Source organism: Cnephaeus nilssonii (assembly GCF_951640355.1).
Source record: "Cnephaeus nilssonii genome assembly, chromosome: 6".
NCBI classification, from domain to species: Eukaryota; Metazoa; Chordata; class Mammalia; order Chiroptera; family Vespertilionidae; genus Cnephaeus; species Cnephaeus nilssonii.
The window spans coordinates 28,188,063-28,213,341 of NC_137077.1; the positions used below are offsets into that span (position 1 = coordinate 28,188,063).

Genomic DNA, 25,279 nt, shown 5'->3' on the forward strand with positions numbered 1-25,279 from the left:
GTTATTGGACAGGAAATAAAATAATCTAATATTTCCTTTCAAAGCTGTGTTTCTCATGTAGAATGTAATGTTAAAAAAAATGAAAGATTTGGTCTTCAAAGTTAATGACTTGAGTTTTATTGATACCTGAGAAAAAGTGAGAAAGAAAATACATCCCTTTTTCTCCCTTATTTTAAATCTTGTTAGTATAAATGATGTTTAAAAAGTGTATCTTGCTGAATTAATTGATCTCTCCTACTAAGCTCATGTGATCAAAATCTTTAAATCTCATAAAATTCCATGTCTTCAAAAGACTTTAGAAAGTTAGAGAAAATTAAAGCCATGGGCCAATGGGGTGAACATCCCACCTACTGTTAGGTTCCACAATAAATGATGTAAATCAAATCCTTCCATAATCTAGCAAAACTGAAGCAGCCCTCTGGCTATGCATCTCCACTGGGAAGAGTGTACCCTGATCTTTGATGCAGAGAGCCCACAAGGGAGAATCTGGATGACTATGCACTGAGTGATTTGGGACATTTCTTACTACTTAGTCTGGATATTTGAATTCCTAGTGGCATTTTTATTTTGAATATTTACTTTCAAGAGTAAACTATGGCAATAGTAAAACAAGACAGATGAGTTATTTTGCATTTTTCTGGCATCAGTGTACATCTCAAGTAGTCATTTTTGTTGTTTTAGTTAATAGTTCAGATTTTAAATCAACAAATACCTATGAGGACCCCATAATTTGTAAAAAATTATGCTGAGTGCTTTCACCTCATTGCCATGCAATAATGTTGTGGGAAAAGTATTAAAAAGTTTGTTTCTTTTAAGAACAGTTAATAAGAAACCATATTCTTCTACATATGCGTTTGTAAAGCAAAGTCTTACTAACAGTAGTAGGTTTAGCATATGAAACAGCACAGGGATCTCATCTGTGATCAAGAAACAATCTTCAGCCCAGCTGGCATGACTCAGTGGTTGAGCATCAATCTACAAACCAGAAGGTCATGGTTCAATTCGCGGGCAGGGCACATGCCCAGGTTTCCTGCTCAATCCCAGGTGTGGGGCGTGCAAGAGGCAGCCTATCAATGATTCTCTCTCATCATTGATGTTTCTATCTTTCTCTCCCTCTCCCTTCCTCTCTGAAATCAATAAAAATATATTTTTTAAAAAAAATAAACAATCTCCAAAGTACATTTAGTACAGATTCAGAATCCTTGAAAATTCATTCAGAGATCCAAAATGTAAATCCACATAACAGATCTCGTGTATAGACATGGAACCTGAATACAGTTGGAACCCAAATCAATTTCATAAACACTCATAAATATGTCTGTGTGATTACTAGGTACCAAAACCAGTGCACAGCATTTGAACACCAGCTTGAGACTGCAGGGGCTAATTGCTCAAGAACACAAAATACTACCTGGAAATTTTATTTCCCAGTACAATATGCAGTAGTGGGTGTCTAGAAGTTAAAGCACTCTTTGATTTCACACTTCTTTTATACTGCCAAATATTTGCCAACGTATCTTGTACACTCAGACATATTTTTAAAGGTTGTAAATTCTACTAATTAACATGATACAAGCCAGTTGGAAGAGCAGCCTCCCCAGCCGAGGGGCAGGAGAAACCGGCTGACAAGAATACCGCACTAAGTCCGGATCCTCTGACCTGTCCATTTCCTTTCCCCACTGCTCTGTTGTGCATATTTACAAGTGAATTTGCTCAGTATTTCTGTTTTTATAAATAATTATGTGGGTGTATGTTGAAAAGAAGAAAAAATATATGTGAACATTTATTTTGGCCATTTTATTGTGATATGTAGCTAACAATGGGTAAGGTACTATTAGTTGCTATCTGATGTACCAAACATAAACAAACAGGGAAGCAGGCTCAAGATCCTCCCCAGTTCTGGAAAAGAGAGGAACGCGACGGTAACCTGCAAAAAAAGAAAAAAAAATCATATCTAATTAGAACAATAAAAAGAAATTAACCAGCCATGGCCCCGATAGTGCTACTGAGAAAGAATATATGTTTACTAAGCATACCATAAAAACTCTGGCTGCATAGTTATATTCATATTGCATATTAATTTTGGACAAAATAAAATAAATTTCTATTCTGATTTTCTCCTGAATTACACTGAGGACACGGCTCAGTGTCTCCCTTCAAAGTGCAACGTCTCCAAAATTAGCCACCACCCTTCTCAGACTCTGTCTCCTAGGGACATCTCAGATGATGTTAGAAAAGTAAGTATATTGAGACGAGGGCATTGGGAGTACATTGTAAATCAGCCTGCAAGGGGATGCAATATAAAGGCAGCCCTGAAAAGAGTCAAAAAAGGATCATCTTGAGCTCCCAGTCTCTTCTCCTGAGGTGGGAAGAATGAGCCACTGCTTCTCCCTTCTCTTTGATTCCCTTCCTTCATTTTCTTATGGTAGCTGTGACTATTCCTAGCTGAAACATAAAGCTATGATCCATGTACAGAAATGCTCATACATGCCAAGTTTGTCTAATCTTTCTATTGATCCCACACCCCAATCCCATATTCCATATGAGAACACATTCCTGTAATTTCACCAAGAGAAAACATGTTGTCAATATATAAAATCTCATTTATATCTGGCTGTCATGGATACCGCTATTTGGTATATCAAAGTCTGTCTTTGGTAAAAAGTTATAATTGTCAGCACAATCATCTAACTTTTAAGCATATTACCTTTGCCCATGCATAAAAGTGGTAAAGTATATTGCCCAAGAAATTCATTTTCAGCTATTACATTTTGACTTTCCACAACAAAACGTATCAATGCCAATTCTGGCACCTGTATAATAAATGTGAACGTTTCATTCCATCTTGGACAAAAAGCTGAAATATAAAGGAATAGATAGAATCAAAAAATCATAGATACTATTTATAGGGAAAATTTCATAACATCTATTCTCCAAAATTTTTTCTCTTCAATACTTTAATAATAATAGCTTGTGTTTTAGATCACTTAAAATTTTAACTCACCCACTGAGAAAATAATAATGACAACAACAACATTTTGAGTATTTATTATTGCTGAGCAATATTCTAAGAGCTTTAAGTAGATACTGTGATTTGATCTTCACAACAACTGCATCAGGGTAACAGTTATCCACATTCACTGATGAAAATACTGATCCAGAAAGATGCTACATAATTTCCTAAGGGTTCAGATTCACAGCCATTAAATGACAGGTCAAGATCTCAAGTAAATGGGGTCTGATTTCAGAGCAGAAATGTTTCATCATTATGCAATATGACTTCTGTGTTTAGGCCTTTCTTTAACAAAGAATTGAGACATGAAGAAGTAACATCGTTTTTCTATAGCAGGTCCTATCATGGGCAGAGCACCGTGGACAGTTGTGGGACTGGAAGCTGGATAGTAAGTGCTCTAAAGCCAGCTCTTGATCTTTTGTTTGACTAAGTGCTCATTTTTGAAGTACAAAGTTGATGAATCATTTATTTTTCTAGCAAAATAGATCATCCCAATCAACAATCTCTTGTCAAAAAAAGAAATCCAATTGTGTCACAACATGACCCAAATCATCCACTATGTAAGCATAATTTAATGGAATCAAGAAATTCACATCCAGATCAAATATAATAAATAGATCACTTAATAAATACTCAGAGGTTCGGAGGAAAATATGTATCATTTTTCATGGACAAAGGCAATGCCATGCCTGCTATGTCAATAGCTTTTGTTCTTTGAGTTACATCTCCAGAAGCATTGAAGAATTTGTCACTAATTATACATTGTCTGTGGTCACAAGTGCGAATTTACTAGACAGTAATACAGGATTCCCACAAAAATATTGAACTAATGGACTCATGTTGGAATATGACTGTATTACCTTTTCCTCAGAGGGGAAATAATCCCATAAAGGGACTGGTTTAAGAATCAGTTTTTTATAGCTATTGCAAATGTCTGCACAAAATTCTTTTTTTTTAATATATTTTATTGATTTTTTTACAGAGAGGAAGGGAGAGGGATAGAGAGCTAGAAACATCAATGAGAGAGAAGCATCGACCAGCTGCCTCCTGCACACCCCCTACCGGGGATATGCCCGCAACCAATGTACATGCCCTTGACCGGAATCGAAACTGGGACCTTTCAGTCAGCAGACCGACGCTCTATCCACTGAGCCAAACTGGTTTTGGCTGCACAAAATTCTTATACTGATTGATTCTACCTCCTCCAACCCTTCTTTAATATAAGCCCTCTCTCTCCCTCTCTCTTTCTCTCTGTCTTTCATAAACACAATCACATGACCATTCCCAATAGAACTTGCTTACTTTATTTCATACTAATCTGTCTTAAGTAACCTGTATTCCACTTATCTTGAACTTCTTTACTTTTCCTCAGTATGTTTGAATTTTTCCTCCATGTTTTATCACTCACATTATTCCTTTTGCCTTAAGTGCTCTTGTCCTTGATCTCTGTAAAAAATTCTACTGATTCTCCATGAACTATCTCCAATTTTGCTTTTTCCACTACAATTCTTTGTACTTTTCTTAAAGCACTAATAATTCTTTACTATAATAGTTTTACTTGTATCTCAATCCCCATACTGAACTGTGAACTATTTGTAATACAGTTAGTTGGGACTGACAAAATAACACACTTAATAAACCAAGATTTTAAGTTTCCTGATACTTAGCATTAGGCTTTTAACATAATGGGCAGATAGTGGGCATCACAGGAGATTATCACCCAAGAAGAAAAAAACTAATATAACTTCACCTGCTTTTCTGTCAGTGTCATTAAGCCTGTAGCATATTTCCAGACTCTGAAGTGAAGTCCACTATACTTTGGGGATATCAACTGAAAGAAGATTCTAGACTCAAATATCAGTTCCAAGGTTTCTTCCAAGGTGATCTGACTAAGAGTCAATCCCAGGACTCTATACTTGTCTAACTTCCTGAATGACTTCAACCTCAGGGAAGAAATGACAATGTCAGTACTGTACTACATAAAATATCACGAGACCCTGGAACACTGAAAATCTTACCAAAGTCATTTCTTCCATTCCTACATTTCCCTTCTGGCAAAAAATGACTGAATTATGAATCCAAATACTGCATGAGTAGGTTTCTATGGCAGCCTTAGCCTGAGTCAGAAGCCACAGACTTTTAAAATAACTCAAGAAGTGAAGTACAAATGCGTAACATGCTCTATCAGAATAATCACAAGTTCTTCATTTTACATGGAGGCTGGAAGCTAAGTAGATTTTCAGCCCTCAAAATGTCTCCCTTACTTCAGTGATATTGGGGAAAACATAAAAAGGAGGTAAAAGTGAAAAAAGTATAATTTTTTCAGATAAATTTTTGTATCTGTAATCTGAAAATATATCTAAATGACATTAAATTATTATCAAATTGCTTTTGCTGCATATAACACTTTCATCATCTTGAACATAATGCAAAACCTTTGCCTTATGAATGTTAGATACCAAAACTGCCAATATATAATTTTTAAGCTTTTCAACAAGAAGTCTAATAGAAGTTCAATGAAATATATTAGGAGCTCACCATTTTTTTTAACTACACGAGTATGCTGTTTAACTTGATCATTTGGAACACCAAAAATTTCTATAATCACTAATGTGTCAGCTTTGTTAGATGATGAATAAATACTGGGAGGCAACTGGATACCACTGATAACCTGTGCAAAAATATTTGAATACAAGAATTTAACACAATACCAAACTGCATCACCACTTAATTTCAAAATAAAATATATATTGTAAAAAAATTGACAGATTTTAAGTTAGTTTCCCTAAAAATATTTTAAGTATAAAATAATGTAAAATTTAAAATGTACTTTTATCCTCAAATACCAATAGTTGAATACCAGAAACATGTCTAAATTATTCCGTTTTGGAGATATGTGATTATAACAGAATCCACATTGTCCAAGGTTTATGGTTCAACATGTGTTTTTATTTTTAAATTATTTGTTTTAATTGTTAGAAAGCAATCTTAAAAGCATTGTTATGATCACCTTCAGTTGTAATTCAGGCTGAGATAATCTGGTAACATGAACTATTTTCAAATTCGTATTTTATATATACAGCAAAAATTAGAAGCAATATCAATATTCTGAAATGTAAGAAAAAGCATCACTATTTCCTAGATAGCATTTTATGGTAGTATAATTTATATGTTTAGATAATTTATCACAAATTTATATTATCTGTTGTTGTCTATATTATCATATGTAACCTAAGTCTGACTAAATTCAGTATTTCATATGCATATTAGGAACCAGGTATCAGAAAAATGCTTAATGAAGTAATTAATAGTTTTACTTAGCCTTTTATTAGTCAAGGTAATTGTGGAAGCAAAAACTTGTTTTATATTGAGGAATAAAGTTTGAACAAAAATCAATATTTGAAGTCTTCTTAATTAATAAAATGTGCTAATGTAAAAATTTAGGTATGACTTCAAATTTTGAGGATTATACTAAAGAGAAACAAATAAAAATTTGTTTGAAAAGAAAAATAAAGAAGAAGGAAGAGAAAGAAAAAGAAACCCCAAAAATGTGTCAATGTGTAATTTGTCCTTTTCTTCATCCATATGTCATGGCATTACCTAGAAACCAGAGTGACTGTGCAAATATTTAACAACCAGTATGGAATGGGCATTGATCAGTCAGCATAATTAGACATTAATGTAATTAGAAAGAAAATTTATCATAAGCAGCTAGTACACCTATATCAGAGCCTACCAGCTGAATATCAGCTCTGCAGATAATAGACCTTTACCAATATGGAGAAGGTTCTCTATTTGTACACCTCAGGTCAAAAAGAAAATTGTCTAACTAACTAAATAATAATAATTGAATATAAGAACTGAAAAAGAATTTAGAGATTATTGTTAAATAATTTATGCACTCTGATTCACAAAACCCTTTAAGGGACAATTGCAGAGGATGGATGTCAAACAGAAACCCTCAGTAGACAGCCAGAGTAGCTCTGCTTTCATCTCTTGGGCTTATGCATGAATTTGGAACTTAAAATAATGGCTTCATAGTTTTTATAAGCTCGAAAATAACTTACATAATTCAAAACTCTTAGTTTGCAGATGACAAAGACTAAACCAAAAATGTTGAATGACATTATCAAGGGCATCAGAAAGCTAATAAAACTAGGTCTTTTGATTCCCAAGTCATGCCCTCCACAATTTGTACAAGTTATAATATAATCACAAATCTCCTTAGAATAATCAAAGCAGGAGGGAAGACCCACATGACTAGGGCAGCAGCTTTGTGGGAAAATTATTAACCCTGTCTGTTCACAACATGTCACTTATTCCCCTACATGAGACCTCTTATAATACAAACAGATGGCTTTTGTAAACATCTGTGCATACTAGCTATTGTCCATCTTTGCTTTCTTAATAAAAGAGCAAATATAGTCTCATTATTAAGCATGAAAAAGAAATCATCCATTCAATTAACCTGCATGTACTGAGCATGCACTTTGTGTCAGGTACTGTGGATAAGGATTGAAAATACAATCCTTGTCCTTAAAAGACCCTCAGTCAAGTGGGGGAGAATGACAAGTACTGTAAGTAAATTAACAACTATAATACAGTGTGGTAAGTGTCTAATATATTCATGCCTAGGGTGTTATGAAAAAACAGAAGGAAATGACAAAATGAAAATGAAACACAATTAAGTGTAGGGGAAAGCTGCCCAAAAGAAGTGACTCTCATGTCTTAAAAAAACGAGTTAGCACAATAAGCATGTGAAAGATGGAACAATAGTTCAGTCAAAGAAAATAGCATATGCGATACATGGAGGTGTCATCATGGACAGAAAAGGAGGCTTCCCTATGGTTAAAGAACAAGGTGAAAGGCTAGAAGTAGTGAGAGATAGGGCTCAGGAAGTATGACAAGGCCTGACTAAGAAAGCAATCAGGAGACACAAACAAATACTAAGTAGGCAAGATAAGGTTAGCATTGTAGCAAAATCTCTCTCTTCAACTTGTGGAAGATGGATCAAGAGAACTACAGTTATCCGAAAACTCCTTAGGAAGCCAAAAGAATAGATGTGATAGAGGCAACAAATTACTAAAGTAGGACAGCAGCAAATAACATCAGATCAGCTGACTGGATAAGGAAGACATTTAAGGAGTAAGATCCATAGAATTTAGAGATGGTTGGACATAGGAAGTGAAGGAGATGTGGAAGAGGAAAATGCCTCCCATTTTTTCAACCTGAGTTAATGGGGTGAACGGGTTCGACTTAATTCACTGAGATTTAAATAAAAGTATATTTGACTAGAAAGGAATGTTCAGGCTTTACTATTTTAAGTTTGACAGAACAGTGATAAAATAGGTATGGATGTTAAGTAGGCTATTAAAAATATGTTTTTATATTTCCAAAATGAGGCCAGATTAAGGATTTGAGTATTGTTGGTGGTTGAAACCATGAATGTATATAAAAGGACACAAGGAGAATGTTTAGTTTGAGGTGAGGATTAAGAAAAAGCCTTAGGTGACATAAATATTTTAGTGGAGGTACAAAAAGAGGAACCCACAAATGAAAGTGAGAAATAATTTTTTAACAGGGAAGAAAAAAAAAAAAAAGGAGACAGAAAAGCCACAGAAGCCCAGCAAGATTTGTGTGCAATAGGAAGGGATCTTAAAGGGTGGCTGATTCATCTATTCTCACTAGAACTAGAACAAATAGACTAGTTGCTTAAAACAACCAGAACAATACAACTATTTGCATTTTTTCATTCATGCCAAAAAGCAACAGAAAGACTATTTTCAGATATGGAAGGATGCTGAAATAGCACCCACCTATATTATCTATAAAGATTAACAGAAATTTAAAAGGTCTTATAGGAATTCAATGGCACTCAAAATATTAATGCATACTATTGAGCTTATATAATAACCAAAAAAAGGAAAAGAAAAAATTATTAATCTTTCTTAGTTTGTATTAAAATTACAAAAGAGATACCAAAGTTATAATAACACTAGGGGCCTGGTGCATGAAATTCGTACACAGGTAGGGTCCCTAGGCATGGCTGGTAATCAGGGCTGATCTGTGGGGTGACCTGGCACCACCAACTCGCCGACCCCGCCCCCTGCCACCGCTGTCAGTCACCTCCCTCTGTGGGGCAACCAGTGGGGCGATCCTGGGGTCCCTACTGGCACCTGCCTTGGCTGGCCTGGGGCCTGTGGGCTGGGGCAGCTCCTGCGTTGAGCATCTGCCCCCTGGTGGTCAGTGCACATCATAGCAACTGGTCATTCTGCCATTTGGTTGATTTGCATATTAGGCTTTTATTATATAGGATTGTAAAGTAAGCTTAATGTATAATGCTTTGTCAGATTCTAGAAGGAATGCCAACTAATTGACCTGGAGCTGTAGGCAATTTCTAGATGTGACTATTCTAGAGTCACAAAATTCCTAAGAACCAGGAGAAAAGTCAACTATATAGTTCACGGGCACCATTTTCTGCTATGGCCAGAATCATTTTTGTCCCATTTATCTTTGATGTGCTTTGTCCCCACATTAATCTCTGGTAAACACCTCTTAAACTTCTACACATTATCAGATGGGACAAATTGGCTAGGGCCTGTAGTGGATGGAAGTGGTCCCCCAAATCCTGTGACCTCACATCAGTAGAAGAGGGAGCTGAGATGGGAAGAATAGAGGGAGATGCACAGACTGGAGGTTCTAGTATTTCCTGCCCCCCTGACATCCAGTAACAGTGGCTGGAGAGCTTTCTCCTCAGCCAGCAGAGCCAGCAGAGAGCTACACTCAGTCTTAACATGAGGCACAATAAAATTGACCAAAGTACCAAAATTCCAGAATAGAATCTGAGATGATTCATATGGTTCTGTGAACAACTACTTAAATAGAGAGAGGGACCAAGGAGACCACACTCACCCCATTTATTTGCAAACAACAGGTACAGATATAATCTAAAATAGAATTGTTTATAATTAAGTTCAGAGAGAAAGCTTGGGATTTTTAAGGTTTGGTGACATTTTTAAAAAAGGAAACAAAAATAGCATTTAAGTTATAGAAGAATAAGAAAGTTTTTGAAAAGACTTTGTGGGGAACAATACATTTTAAACGACTGTTTATGCTCTCCAAAATTACACAGGATGTAATAATACAAAAGATGAGAGGTGGGATAATAAGATAGAAGTTGGGAGAAGGGTGCTGGGTAGAAATATAAAGTAAACAATATGAGGTAAATAAAAATTGGGGGGAAACTAATAATGCAGGTGAAAATTCACATCTACATTTTAATCAGTAAAGAATAAAATCAAATAGAGAGGAAAATCAAATGCAAAGGAAACAGGAAAAATGATGAAGTTGACACAAATTAGTAAACATGAAGATACTCAAGGAAAGCATATTAATACTTTTAGTTTCTAAGTAATCAGGAATATTCAGAAATATAAGGGGGGATTCTGAACTGCAAAAGTCTAATTCTGAGATTAATGAAAAGCAAATAGCTCCTAGCATTTTCTAGTAAAAGTCCTTAAACTTAAAGGGGATGGGGGGGGAGACCCAGCATATCCACAGGTAATAAGTGGGCTGAACTCAGACTTCTCTCTCACAATATTAAATGCCTAAAGACCATGTAATAATATAAAGGAACTTCAGAGAGAAGAAAGTTTTAACCTCAATATTTGTGTTCACATCATTCATGCAAAAAGTCAACAGAAAGACATTTTCTGGATATGGAAGGATGCTAAAATACCAACCACCTGTGATAGCTGAACACATCGACAGAAACTTAAAAGGCATTAAAGGACATCAATGGAACTCAAAATATTAATGTATACTATCTAACATACAATAACCAGAAAAGGAAAAGAAAAAGTTCACCTACCTTTATTGTAAGTGTAACTGGCTTGCTGTTTTCTGGTGTTTTCTTTGGATTAAACTCTGTTTCAGCATCTCTTAGGAATCGTGGTTTCAAAATATATCCAGAACCACCATTATCCAAAAATTTCCCATTTTGAATGTCCATAGGCAGACCAGGGGTCTGGAAATTTAAGGCCACTGTGAAAAAAAAAGTATTTTGACATGGTCAGGAAATAGAATAGCTAAAAAAACAAGTTAATAGATTTACTGAAACCTAATCATGGGTTATATATCTTCAAACATTTTAAGAGCAAGCCTTATTAGTCAAATAACTCAAGATTCATAAACATTTCCTCCTGCCATGTCTATATCAACATCTGAAGGTGAGTTTCAAAGTTTAATCTGTAAATTATTTTATAGTTTTGAGTCAAAGAATCAAAATGACACACAATATAGATTATAGAACAACTATGTACATGTCAGATAACAGCCAGTGAATATGAGAAAAAAGAAAATCAGTACATTGCTCAAGCTGTTTGGCTCAGTGGATAGAGAGTCGGCCTGCGGACTGAAGGGTCCAGGGTTTGATTCTGGTCAAGGGCACATGCCTGGGTTGCCGGCTCGATCCCCAGTAGGAGGTGTGCAGGAGGCAGCTGATCTATGGTTCTCATCATTGATGTTTCTATCTCTCTCTCCCTCTCCCTTCCTCTCTGAAATCAATAAAAAAATATATTTTTTAAAAAAAGAAAATCAGTACATTAAATGCAGGAAGGGAAGACACCAACTCTATCACAAACTTTCAGAGCAATAATGTTGTTAAAATACAGGAATGCAACCATATAAGCTGGTAAATAGCCACTATATGCAGTATCACCTTCCACCATTCCCAACACTCCACCCCCACCATCCTGACCCTTCTCTCCCCGTCTCTCCAAACCTATAGGCCTTGCCACAGTCCAGTACCAAAAGGGTTAATACTTGCCACTGTTAGTACCAGTGCTATACCAGCTGACCAATTTGGATCAGGGAGAGTCTGATAAGGAAAAATAACAAAGCTACGCAATCTCATTCACTTTTCAACTATGAATGCAAAAGTCAGTGTAATGTGTAAAAGGTAGAGGTTACTTAATTTAAAGAGGCCCTTAGTAAATCTTTCAAACAAAAGACTTGGTCTTCACTCTCTTCTTACATCAATTTTGGTTTTCTTTTTTTCTTCCTACACTTCCCTTACTAACTCTTGATGAATTTATTCCATGCCCCCAACTTTCACCTAGACTTACCCTCTCCAACATGTTTAGGAATAACTTCAACTCTTGAAACCAATGATTCATCATTATTGCTTGACTGCAAAACACCCAGAGCCAAAACAAAATCTTCAAAAGAAGCTCTTTTCAAGAATCTTTTATTAATTTATAAAATTCATTTTATCTTTGCAAAAAACTCAATATCCTGTGTAACATACCCATTTGACAACCTATATTCCAAAATTCTTGAGGATTAAAATTAGAAGAGTCTGCTCTTGTTGCTTTGGGATATATTCTGGTAATGAACTTCATGTTGTGAAGAATAAAATCATGGGCTAAAAAATAAATTATTAAAACATTGTGATTTTCAAATAAATTAAATGAACTACTTTATATATATTATATAATTCTGCAATAATTTCAATAATTTCTATATGTGTTATCTTCACAAAAATATTTGCAATTCATGTAAATCAAAATAAATTTATGCCTTTGTATTTGACAGTGTAATTCACCATTATTAAGAAGGTAATAATAATTTATTACACAACTAGAGGCCTGGTGCATGAAATTCGTGCATGGGGGGGGTGTCCCTCAGCCCAGCCTGCACCCTCTTCAATCTGGGACTCCTTGAGGGATGTCCGACCGCCCACTGGGATCGGGCCTAAATGGGCGGTCGGACATCCCTCTCACAATCCAGGACTGCTGACTCCCAACCGATCGCCTGCCTCTGCCTGATTGCCCCTAACCAGTTCTGCCTGCCAGCCTGATCACCCCCTAACCACTCTCTGCCAGCCTGATCAACATCTAACTGCTCCCCAGCCAGCCCGATTGCTCCTAACTGCCCTCCCCTGCCGTCCTGGTCACCCCCACTGCTCTTCCCTTCCAGTCTGGTCAACCCTAACTGTCCTCTCCTACAGGCCTGGTGGCCCCTAACTGTCCTCCCCTGCTGGCCCGGTCACCCCCAACTGCCCTCCCCTGCAAGCCTGGTCCCCCCCAACTGCCCTCCCCTGTAGGCCTGGTCCCCCCCAACTGCCCTCCTCTGCAGGCCTGGGTCCCCCTCAACTGTCCTCCCCTGCAGGCCTGGTCCCCCCCCAACGGCCCTCCACTGCAGGTCTGCCCCCCCCAACTGCCCTCCCCTGCTGGCCTGGTCCCCTGAACTGCCCTCCCCTGCTGGCCTGATCTCCCCCAACTGCCCTCCTCTGTTGGCCCAGTCATCCCTAACTGCCCTCCCTGCTGGCCTGATTGCCCACAACTGCCCTCCCCTTCAGGCCTGGGTCCCCCCGCAACTGTCCTCCCCTGCAGGCCTGGGTACCCCCAACTGTCCTCCCCTGCAGCCTGGTCCCCTTCCCAACTGCCCTTCCCTGCAGTCCTGCCCCCCCAATTGCCCTCCCCTGCTGCCCTGGTCCCCCCGAACTGTCCACCCCTGTAGGCCTGGTCCTCCCCAACTGCCCTCTCCTGCAGTCCTGGTCACCCCCAACTGCCCTCTCCTGCTGGCCTGGTCTCCCCCAACTGCCCTCCTCTGCTGGCCCGGTCACCCCTAACTGCCCTCCCTGCTTGCCTGATTGCCCACAACTGCCCTCCCCTGCAGGTCTGGTCCCCCCAACTGCCCTTCCCTGCAGGCCTGGGTCCCCCCCAACTGCCCTCCCTTGCTGGCCTGGTCTCCCCCAACTGCCCTCCTCTGGTGGCCTGGCCACCCACAACTGCCGACAACTGCCCTCCCCTGCAGGCAATCTTGTGGTGGCCATCTTGTGTCCACATGGGGGCAGCCATCTTTGACCACATAGGGGCAGCCATCTTGTGTCCTGGAGTGATGGTCAATTTGCATATTACTCTTTTATTAGATAGGATTTTATGCACACTAATCATTCACCTGAGAAAAAGTGATTAGATAACATGTTTGGGGGATTTTTTTGGGGGGGTGGTTTACATCCAAATTAATTTCACTTTCACATAAGGATATATAAAATTCCAAAGTAAAATGCATTCATTTTTTTTAAAAAGTAGTATCATTCCAGATTTTGCCTTACTTTGGTTTTCACACTAGGACATAATCACATGTAAGTCATATAAAGCTATATGATGCTATTATTAACTCAGTTGAATATTTAATAGATTCCCAGGGTAGAATGGGACCTTAAAGTTATTCAATTCAGCTGCCAATCCCAACCACCACTACATCTTCCCCCAAAATTCATTCCATTTCTGTTTGCATCCTTACACTGAAAAAAAAAAAAATTGCTATCTCCCAATGTTTCTGATTATTTCAATTGTTTTTCTTACTGAGATAAGGTCTATACTTGTAGTGTACATTAACACACACACATAATTTATTTGAATTTATATATTTTTTGTTTCTACTTATATATTCTTTATGTTTCTATTTTTATTTCTTGACACTTTATTTTTTTATTTCAATCATTTTTTTAATTTTTCAATTTTAGTTGACATGCAATATTATATTAGTTTCAGGTATATACCCCAATGATTGGACATTATATAACTTACTAAGTGATCATCCCGATAAATCTTATATCCACCTGACACCATATTTATTAGAATTTTATTGGCTATATTTCCTATACTGTATTTTACATCTTCATGACTATCCTGTAATAATTAATTTGTACTTCTTAATCCCTTCACCTTCATATATTCTATTTAAATTACTTGTGATGCAAAACTAATTTACACCCTCTACCATTGGACACTTCAATTTTTTTAACACAATTTTTTGTTTCTCTGAGACACCTATTCTTTCTAATATGGTGACCAGTTATGGGATAAATGATTAATGCCTATAGCCAGCCCACTGTGTTTGCTAGTCAACTAGAACAGAACCATTGCCATACTCATCCTGAATATTATTCTTTAGGAAGCACTACCAAGCAAAAAATTAGTTACTAAAGTTAACACTAATTACAGTTAACTTCATCAGCTCTCATTTTTAGAAGTTATACACTCTTTGAGACAAAAGTGTATTTTGAAGCTACTCATATTTAAATGCATGTGCATCCCAGTATCATGATCCCTTATCCAGTGCTAAGCTAGATGTTTATCTTTAGGTAAAATGTGTTCTTCTGGGCTTTATTTTTTCTCATCTACAAAGCAATAAGCATGAATAATCACTATAGACTCTTAACATAATATGCTTTTGTTACTTCTGAGATTGACCTTTAGAAATAAAAATATGCTGTTATTACTAATACAATTCATCTTCATTTTAGATAAATGAGAAAATCAAATTTTAAAAATAAGAAATAAAACCACATATAATCTTTTCACTAAAATAATAACCACTGATAACATCTTGGTATAAATATTTCCATTCTTTTGTCATATGTTCATATTTATTTTTAATTGAATATTATTTATTCCCTTTTATGAACTTATTTTTATTTACTAAAATAACATGAAAATCATTCCACTTCAATAATATTCACCTACCATATTATTTTTAATGACTAAAAAAATATATGTATGGACATTGCTGTTTCTTATTTTTTCTTATTATAAACTTAACTAGAGGCCTGGTGCATGAAATTCGTGCAATGGAGGGGAGGGGGGTCCCTCAGCCCAGCCTGTGCCCTCTCACAGTCTGGGACCTCTTGGGGAATGTCCGCCTACCGGCTTAGGCCCGCTCCCCACACAGTCCAGGACCCCTCACTCCTTACCGCCCGCCTGCTTGCTCCTCCTTACTGCTCAGCTCACTGCTCCTTAGCACTGCTACAGAGGCAGGAGAGGCTCCCGCCACTGCTGCTGCACTTGCCAGCTGTGAGCCTGGTTTCTGGCTGAGCGGCGCTCCCAGAGCACACTGACCACCAGGGGGCAGCTCCTGCATTGAGTGTCTGCCCCCTGATGGTCAGTATGCATCATAGCGACCAGTCGTTCTGGTCGTTCTGCCTTAACGGTCACTTAGGCTTTTATTATACAGATGTTTATTATGTTTTTAATAATGATGGACATCCTTGCAGTACACCTTTGCCTATATCACTAATTATTTACTATTGACTTTGGGTTCAAGAAAAATGCTCTATACTCTATCCAAAGAAATGGTGATCCTACACTTTTTAACTCTACTCAGAATTACCCAGTCCCTTTTCAGTGTTTGAGCAAGTGTTTAATATAATGAGAGTGAGAGAATTATTACTCCTTTTGTTGTACCTAAAGGTCCTAACCCCATGAACAACAACAGAGAACACTCAATTGTTTGAAAGGACAGGGAACAATAAAGTAGATCATTCAAATTCAAACACTGTTGACAAGACTTTACAGTGAAAAATATATTTGTATCACAACCCAACACACACACACAATTATAATTTATAAATAAAATACTTATTCTCACTGCATACATATACTACATTACATTACATTACATTACATTACATTACATTACATTACATTACATTACATTACATTACATATGTTAACTTTGGTCCATGCCTACTGAAGTGATTTTGGTCACTATCTGCAATTTAAAAACAAAAACATCCAAGATCTATAATATTCAGGGTCTTTCTAATAGGAAGTTTAAGGAGATGAGCTAAAATATACCTCCAAATGCATGGGTACCAGTGGCCAACCTAATGAGGTTAACCAACAAATATATAAAAATCCACATTTCCAAACAGCCAACAGCCTTCCACAAGTCAGTTGCAGGTGCCAATTTTTACACAAGATGGTAGATTGCAATTTCTCAGAAGCACTTTGAGTCATCTGACTGTTGAGTTAGCGACCCATCACTTTTTAAGTTGAGGATATTCCCTGCCATATAAGTCTGAGAAGAGGGTAGGGTCTGCTTCCCATTGTGTTTCCCAGGCTTTGTTGCATCTGGGCTCTACCAAACAGAATAACCCACCTCCGATTTAGAATCAGAACACAGGTAAAAGAAGATGCAGAGACAAATGTCCCTCTACAGGTGTGCTGTGGCAATGCGCACTCAGCTCAGCCGCCTGGTAGGCTGGCCTGGGTGCAATTTCCTCCCTCTCCTTCACCTCAGACATACGACAGCCTCCAGGTCTACTTAACTCTACCTCTTAGATCCTAAGTCCAAAGAGTTCACTCTGGCTCCACTCTCACCGAGGCCTTCATCCTCTCTTCCCTGTAGACAGTCTCACCCTTATGGGGCTATCGAGGCATCTTTCAGAAACACACCAGAAATCATGTAATTCCTGAGATTTCAATCTTCTCCTGCTCCCCCTTTGATTTCAGGACAAAGTTCATGTTACTTGTAAATTTGGTTCTGCCTTTCTGTGCAAAATTGTCATTCTCTGCCCTCCCATGTAAACCACTCATCACAGCCCCAGTCACCGAGGTGTCCACACTAGACAGTCTCAATCAAAACTTCATGATTTAAAGAAGTTGACTATTGGTTGAGTTCTGTGAAATAAAACTTAATGTACTTGAGGCATATAACCTTTTTAAAATATGCTAAATATGTTGAAATTTTATGAGAATGTAATTTTTAGAAATTCCATTGACCCATCTTGAGACCTTAGCAGTGACTATAACAACATTTAAACATTTCATCTCTTTGAACCATAGGAATTTACCTCTTAACTTGGAAAGTTTCCGAGCTGTTGACTCCTCAATAGAATTACTTTCATAGAATTGTTGATACTCTCTTGAATAGCTAAAGTTTCTGAACTTCTCAGCTTTAGTATAAATGACAAGATCAGATAGGGCCATGGCCACTTTTACCTTCAAGGTGTAAAAATAAAGCAGTAATTTCACATTTTTGCACTAATAATTTGAATTTTTTTCCAACAGAGAAAATATGCATTCAAATCAACAATTTGGGTCTTTTCAAAAGATTATCTCCTCAAAAACTATTTGAATTGGGTCAATGTGATTATATTTTATGACAGTACTTTATGTTAAGATGAAATAGCTCAAACCTAAAAATCTCAATTAATGTAACTGTTATTTTCTTTTTCCCAAAGACTTCAGTTTGCTGTCATGAATTTGCAAATTTAGGAATTTTAGTCCTGAGTAAGTCATATTTCCAGGATGATATAACATCTTGGAGTAACTTCTGTTGTAGAGTATACATTGGCTCTTTTACAGCCCTGCATCTATATGCTCTATACTTCTGTTAGCCGCTTCCCAAGTTTTGTTTGGGAAAAACATTTTGTGCTCATGCTAAATCTATGTGCTTAAGTATCGATAATATGAACTGGGCCTGACTAATCAAAGCTTTGCCTTCCGTAGCAACACTAATAGGTTCAGGGATGTGCAAATAACTGGGTCAGAGCCAATGTACAAAAAGAATTTGCTTGGTCATCTGAGAGCTAGATGGGCCTGCCACTGGATTGGAACCTGAAAGCAGATACAGTCTTGCACCAATATAGGGAAAGTGAGTCTAAAGTTGGAGAAAAAAAACAAAGTTCTGTGGACTTTGCTGGAGAAATGATACCAAGTCTTTCCTGAAAGTAACATTCCTTTCCCTAAACTTTTCATTTATGCAGGGCAATTATTAATTAATTGCACCAAAAATTAATAACTTTTACTTAAAACAGACAAATTTGTTTCTATCACTTGCAAGCTGATATGCCTTCTTATGTCATGTTAATTTGTATACTTATAATACTACTAGAGGCCCAGTGCATGAAATTCATGCACGAGTAGGGTCCCTAGGCCTGGCCAGCGATAAGGGCCCATCTGTGGGGCAACTGGTGGGGCAATCAGGGGCTCCTGCTGGCAGCCCCCTTGGCCAGCCTGGTGCCGCCCCCTCACTGGCTGGTCCCTCCCCCGACCCCCCGCCACCACCTGCTTGCCAGGGCGACCAGCAGGGCAATCAGGGGGCTCCCTGATGGAACCTGCCTTGGCTAGCCTGGAGCCTGTGGGCTTGGGGCAGCTCCTGCATTGAGCGTCTGCCCCCTGGTGGTCAGTGCACATCATAGCGACCGGTCGTTTCACTGGTCATTCCATGATTCAGTTGATTTGCATATTAGGCTTTTATTATATAGGATATTTTACAAACAGTGATTTTCTTATCTCTGACAGTCTGATCTTCTTGAAGGCAAAGACATTATATTGTTTGTTTCTTTTGTACACTGCGCAATGCCTAGCACATAATACCACATAATATTTGTCACTATAGAGAAAGAGATTAAAACAACAGGAAAAGAGATAACTTTTAAAAATTATTTTCTACTGCTAATTTTTCCCAAAAATAATTGAATGATAAACTAAAGTTTTTATAAGGAGAAAAAATATTTCTCTCAAAAAAATATTTTAATTCTCCACCAATAAGAAAATAAAACAACTTTTCAATCACTTGTAAGATTTTCTCAAATCATGATCTCACCTTCTTTTTCCTGAAAAGTGCAAATCCACCTGTAGTCTTTGACTCTGCTTCCTTTTCTGGACTGTTTGTTAAAGTAGCCAATGGTCTTGAACTTTTGGCTTTGTCCGCTTCCTCTTCATGATCTATATCTTCAAATTCTTCAAATTCCTCTACTTTACCATGCTTATCCAAACCTCTCCTTGAATGGGTTTCTATTAAAGTTCCTATTTTCTTGTTTCTAACTAATATTTTGAATTTTAATGCCTACAGAGAAAATTTGAAAAACAGATACAATTACACATTTACAGGTAAGTTTGCATTTGTAACAGTCATTGGAAAGTCTTTCATCAGATTTGCAGTTAGCTCACAGTAGTAACACATGTAAGAGATCCATCTTTTCCATACCTCTATAGGTACCCTAATAGACACCAGTAATATTATAGCATTGACCAAAATTCACCAAAAAATAAGCCTGTTATGATTGTTGTAGATTCATTTCTGACTTCAAAATTAGAGACTCAGAATCCTGAGTTGTGAGACTGGAATATGCCTCTTTAACAAGTCTCCAGGCATTTTTTTTTTTTTTTTTTTTTGGTACATTGAAGACTGAGTGCAGTATGATAAAATCACTTTATCTCTAATTCCTTATTTATTCACTGGAAAGCATTTCCTTACTTTAGTATGGAAGCAAAAACTTTAATGAAAACTGTATATCCAAATGCTAAAAATGGATTTTTAAATAATAGGAGGAGGAATTCTATTCCTATAAAGCTAAAATTATTATAACTTACTGAATTATATCATGATTCTTATACTAAATATTTCATGGTGTTTCCAGCACTTTGCACAAGTTATTTAATGTTTATTTTCTGTCACAATTGGACAAATTTAGCCTGTGGGCATTATGAGGTGAAAGTTTTTCCGTATGTTCAGTTTCTTTTGTCTGTCTCAATTCTATCATGAACCCTGTGCTCCTGTCACTACTGTCAAAACACCTTCATCTTTAAATTTTTCACTCAATTAAATAAAATGAGTAAAAAATATAAAGAGAAATATTAAAATATTAAAAAAAGACTGTTCTGCACCAAAATGATGACATAGCAAAATTAAACTCTTTGTTGTTAAACAATACTATCCTGCAAAAAAAAAAAAAAAAGTTCATTTATCATCTGGTAAAAACTGGGGCCAGCAGAGGAAACTAAGAAGGAAGGGCCAGAGAAGAATGAAGAAAGCCTCAAAAATGTGGAGTTAACACAAGAAAGTGCTTTAAGGAAAGGAAGGAGGCAGCCCCAGTGTTTGATGCTGTTAAGGGAATAAGTCAGATAAAGACTGAAATAGGTCCATTAGAATTTATCATCAGGAAAGTATTTGATGACCAAAATGAGATATTTACCACGGTGCAGTTGCAAGAGGAATCCCGATTAGGTAGGTTGTGAGGAGATGAGAAAGTGAAAAATGTGGTTAAGACCAGGAATAATAAAATAAAATAAATAGCTGGAAATCAAACTGAAATCCTGAGGGTAGGATGGGGGGGGGGGTGCCTTTTTTAAACCAAATACTAGCATATGCTCAACTGAACATGGAAAGGGACCCATAGAGACAGTTACATTGAGCAGATTAAAATAGGGAACCTGCCACCCAGGTGCTGAGGCATTGGGCTGAGGTTGTGAGGATAAATACATAGACATTTCAATTTGTACACAATTCTTAACATACAAAATATATTCACCTAAATGTCCATAGAAACATTTCTAAGCAACACATTGCAAAGATACACCTCAACAAATAATCCAATTTAAGCATTCTCAACGATCTCTAACCCAGTTTCATGAACCAATAGCATAGTGACATATTTTTGTTCTTTTGGTCTTAACCTGAGCTTCTATGATAAAACGTTACCTCTGGTGAAGGTAGTTTGTCTGAAAAATCATCAAGCATATCAGACAGCAAGGCATCTCCCAAAACAGACTGCAAAATGTCTGCTATCACTTCTTGTTGGGAAGGGGAGCAGTGATTTTCTAAAGAGAGCACCACTGGGTAGTCAGATGTCTAAAAAATGAACCATTACTACAGTTATTTCTCAGAACGCCTTAATAATGTTAATGTCGTTCAAAGAAGCACTTAATCTATTTTACCCCTCCTAATGTTCAGTACCTTTGGAAAATAATCATTTTTTAAACTGAAAGTACGTTTAAGCTTGACAAATCAGAGAACGTTAAATCTATAGGAAAAGAAAAATGATTACTGTTTGCACCAGAAGTATAGGGAACAACTGAAGCATACAACGACAGATACTTATTTAAATCAATAATGGCATATCCATTTAAAGAGATAATATAGATCGGTTAAGAAGGAGGTACAAAAAAAAAAAAAAGGAGGTGCAGCTATATACTAGTACACTGCTGTAGAAATATGTCTATAGTCTTATGAAGAAAAGCAGTTGCCAGAGAATATGAGGCTACGCTTTTATTTTTCAAAGTACCGTACATACGTATGTGTTTATTTATATGTGTTTAAATGTGAGGGGGAAAACTTTAACACTGATAAGTTAAGGAAAATGTTAATTTTCTACTTTTTCCATTTTAAATGCTAAAATCAAAACTTAATTGTTTTATCATTTAAAACAACAATAAAGATATTTCTAGTTTTTAATAATATAGGAGATATATTAAAGAAGGGTGACTCTACAAAGACATTTTCTGCCCTTTCTCACCACTGTAAATTTGAAATTTGCTACAAAATAGAGAGCATCACTCATTTTTGGATCTTATTCAAAATTATTTTGTCTCCATATATGATCATCAGGACACAAATTTACCAACTTTATAAGCAAGCCAGGGAATTACAGGGTCTGCTGCATTATCCCAGACATTTAAATAGGATATATATTATACTTATTTAATGGATCAGAATCTTACTTTCTTGTGGCTGCTGTAACAGATTACTAAAACTTGGTTGCTTGAAACAACAGAAATATATTCTCTCACAATTCTGGAGGCCAAAATTTTAAAATCAGTTTCACTGGCTAAAAAAATATTTCCAAGTATCAACAAGCTCCAGGGCAAATCTGTTCCTTGTCTCTTTCAGCTTCAGGTGCTGCCAACATTCCTTGGCTTGTGACCCTATCACTCCAATCTCTGTCCTCCCTCCCCAGTGTCTTCACATGGCTTCCTCCCCTGTGTGCTTGAAATATTCCTTTGTCTCCCTCATAAGGATACATATGATGGCATTTAGGGCCCAAACAGATAATCCAGGATTTAAAAAATCCTCTCATTCAAATTCTTTAGCTTTATCACATTAGTAAATACCCATTTTTGTAAATAGAGTAGCATTTAGAGGTTCCAAAAATGAGAACCTAATTTCTTCAGGGACCCATATTCAGCCTACTACAATATACGTTCTTATACACACATGTGTAGACTCCATCTAATATAAGAGAACATGTAAAACATTTTCCAAAAATAAAAAGTGATTTTGAAACTAGGTAAAGTGATAGCCTAGCAGATGGGGAAAGCTCTTTTTTTTTTTTTTTTTTTTTTTTTTGGCTTCTGTGGTGGTCCTTGGCTCTAACCTCTGGAAAGGTCCTCTTGTCTTTTATCCTTCGTGGCCACATCTGAAGTAAGTATTGAGGAGTTTGCTTTTCTTATAGCTCACTTCCTGACCCAGGGTTGTTTTCATGCTCACCTGCGTCACACTTGTGTTTTGTTTTGGTTTTGACAATACCATTAACTTTAAAAATTAGTTTTCTTATGTATTTGCTTCTAAATAAGTTGCATGTGCCAGTATCTATGCCCAAAATTATGTCCTCAATCAAGTTACCAAATCTACTTTATTTCATTGCTATCTCTTTCCCAAGTTAATGGTAGAAAATCTAACCTTCAACCTCATCTTTGCCACAAAATTGACTTATGCTGTTCAATTGAGAAAGTTCATTGAGTCTTGCTGCTCAAAGCCTTTTTTTTTCATTTTGTCTCCTTATCTTTGAAATCTTAGAGCTGTAAGGGTTTGCATCCTTGCAAGACCTTTGACTTTTAAGATTGTCTCTATATATTTTTTTCCCTTCGTTACCCACCCTGGATTAAGTGAGAGAGTTTGCTATACACATATTTGGAAAAAGTATTGCAAGTTCAAAGGCTTTGAGACATGTCTGAAAAAGAGTAAGAAGGCCAGAATAGACAAGCAAACAAGGAAGAAAGGCCAAAGGATAGGAGAGGTAACAGAAAACAGGGGATGTAGGATTTTGGGAGTCCCAGTGTGGATTGTAGCTTTCATTCTGAGTGGGATTGAAAGTTTTGAGAAGGGGAATGACATGATCTGACTTACCAAAAAGTCACTCTGGCTGATACATTGAGATGAAACTGCAGGGAAGGAAGAAGAAAAGCAAGAACATTGGATATGAAGTCATTGCAATAATCCATGTGAGAGGGGATGGTGGTTGACCAGGACAGTGACAATGAGAATGGGAAGAAGGGATTAAAGAAAGTAGAGCCAACAGGACTTGCTAAAAAACTGACTGAGATGTTGGAGAAAAGGAGGAGAGAGTTAAAGTTGACAATAATGATTTATTTTAGGCTTAAATACATAGAAGTTACCATTCAATGAAATTGGGAAGACCATGAGAAGAGTGGGACTGGCAGAAAGAGGAATATCTGAAGCTCAAATCTAAATACCTTATGTTAAATATGCCTATTAAATATGCAAGTAGAATGTGTGTGTAGTTGTCTGTATTGGTGTAGAGTTCAAGCAGGAAGTTAGGATAAAGATATAAATTTAGAATTATTAGAAATTGTATGTTTAAGAAAATCAATGCCATTCATCAACATTTTAAGAAATTTTTCATGTTTTATATTTTGTGAATATTTACTTACTTTATACTATATTTCTAATAAATGATACAGCAATTTATTTAAATTTAAGTTATGTTTATTTTTAGTACTTTTTATTTTTATTGATTTCAGAGAGGAAGGGAGAGGGAGAGAGAGAGAAACATCAATGATGAGAGAGAACCATTGATTGGCTGCCTCCTACATGCCCCCTACTGGGGATTGATCCCGAAATCCAGGCATGTGCCCCTGACCAGAATCGAACCTGGAACCCTTCAGTCTGCAGGCCAGTGTTCTATCCACTGAGCCAAACCAGCCAGAGCAAGTTATGTTTATTTTTATAGTTAATACACTGATCTATTTAGGAGAACTTTAAGTTTATCAAATTTATGTCTAATTTAATAGATATGCATTAATTTATTAGCTATACATTAAGTATTCAGTAAGATTAGATTAAATATCTTCAATTTTACAACAATTGAACTACTTAAGAAAGAAATCAAATATACTAAGTTAACAAAAACAATTTAAAATATATAAAGGTGCTTAATTCGCCAAGTATGTAAATGGGGCCAAGTATTCAAAACTGAGTGATTATTAAAACCTACCCAATTTATAGGCTTTGGATTTGTAAGCTGACTTTAGAAGCTCTAGAAAGAACTGGATCTTTGAATCTAGCTTTAACAATTGAATAGTAATTTTTAAATCCAAAATAAATTTCTAAACATTTTTGCTGTAGAAATAGTTGCCACTTGCCCAGCCATTATGCCTCAGTGGTTGAGCATAGACCCATGCACCAGGAGGTCACTAATTCGATTCCTGGTCAGGGCATTCCTGGGTTGGAGGCTCATTCCCCAGTATGGGACATGCAGGAGACAGCCAATCAGTGTTTCAATGTTTCTCTCTCTTTGATGTTTCTCTCTCTCTCTCTCTCTCTCTCTCTCTCTCTCTCTCTCTCCCTTCTCTGTTTAAAATCAATAAGAAGATATTTTAATAAAATAGTTGCCACCATAGTCATTAAAAAAGTCAACAATGGAGATAATACATTTTTAACGCGTTTTAT

The 25,279-nt window shown here is 36.8% G+C and overlaps 1 protein-coding gene across 1 annotated transcript in view; it reads right to left on the reverse strand.

The window, feature by feature from the left end:
* Positions 1-1,841: 1,841 nt before the first annotated feature.
* Positions 1,842-25,279, reverse strand: part of PLCZ1 (phospholipase C zeta 1) — a gene marked incomplete at both ends in the record, with an annotated part of 31,424 nt that continues 7,986 nt past the window's right edge. Inside the window, 8 exons of the mRNA XM_079775426.1 lie at positions 1,842-1,927; positions 2,708-2,857; positions 5,552-5,684; positions 10,884-11,056; positions 12,321-12,437; positions 17,658-17,847; positions 19,568-19,657; positions 21,293-21,442. Coding sequence (XP_079631552.1) covers positions 1,842-1,927; positions 2,708-2,857; positions 5,552-5,684; positions 10,884-11,056; positions 12,321-12,437; positions 17,658-17,847; positions 19,568-19,657; positions 21,293-21,442 — 1,089 coding nt within the window. The remainder of the gene's footprint in view (positions 1,928-2,707; positions 2,858-5,551; positions 5,685-10,883; positions 11,057-12,320; positions 12,438-17,657; positions 17,848-19,567; positions 19,658-21,292; positions 21,443-25,279) is intronic.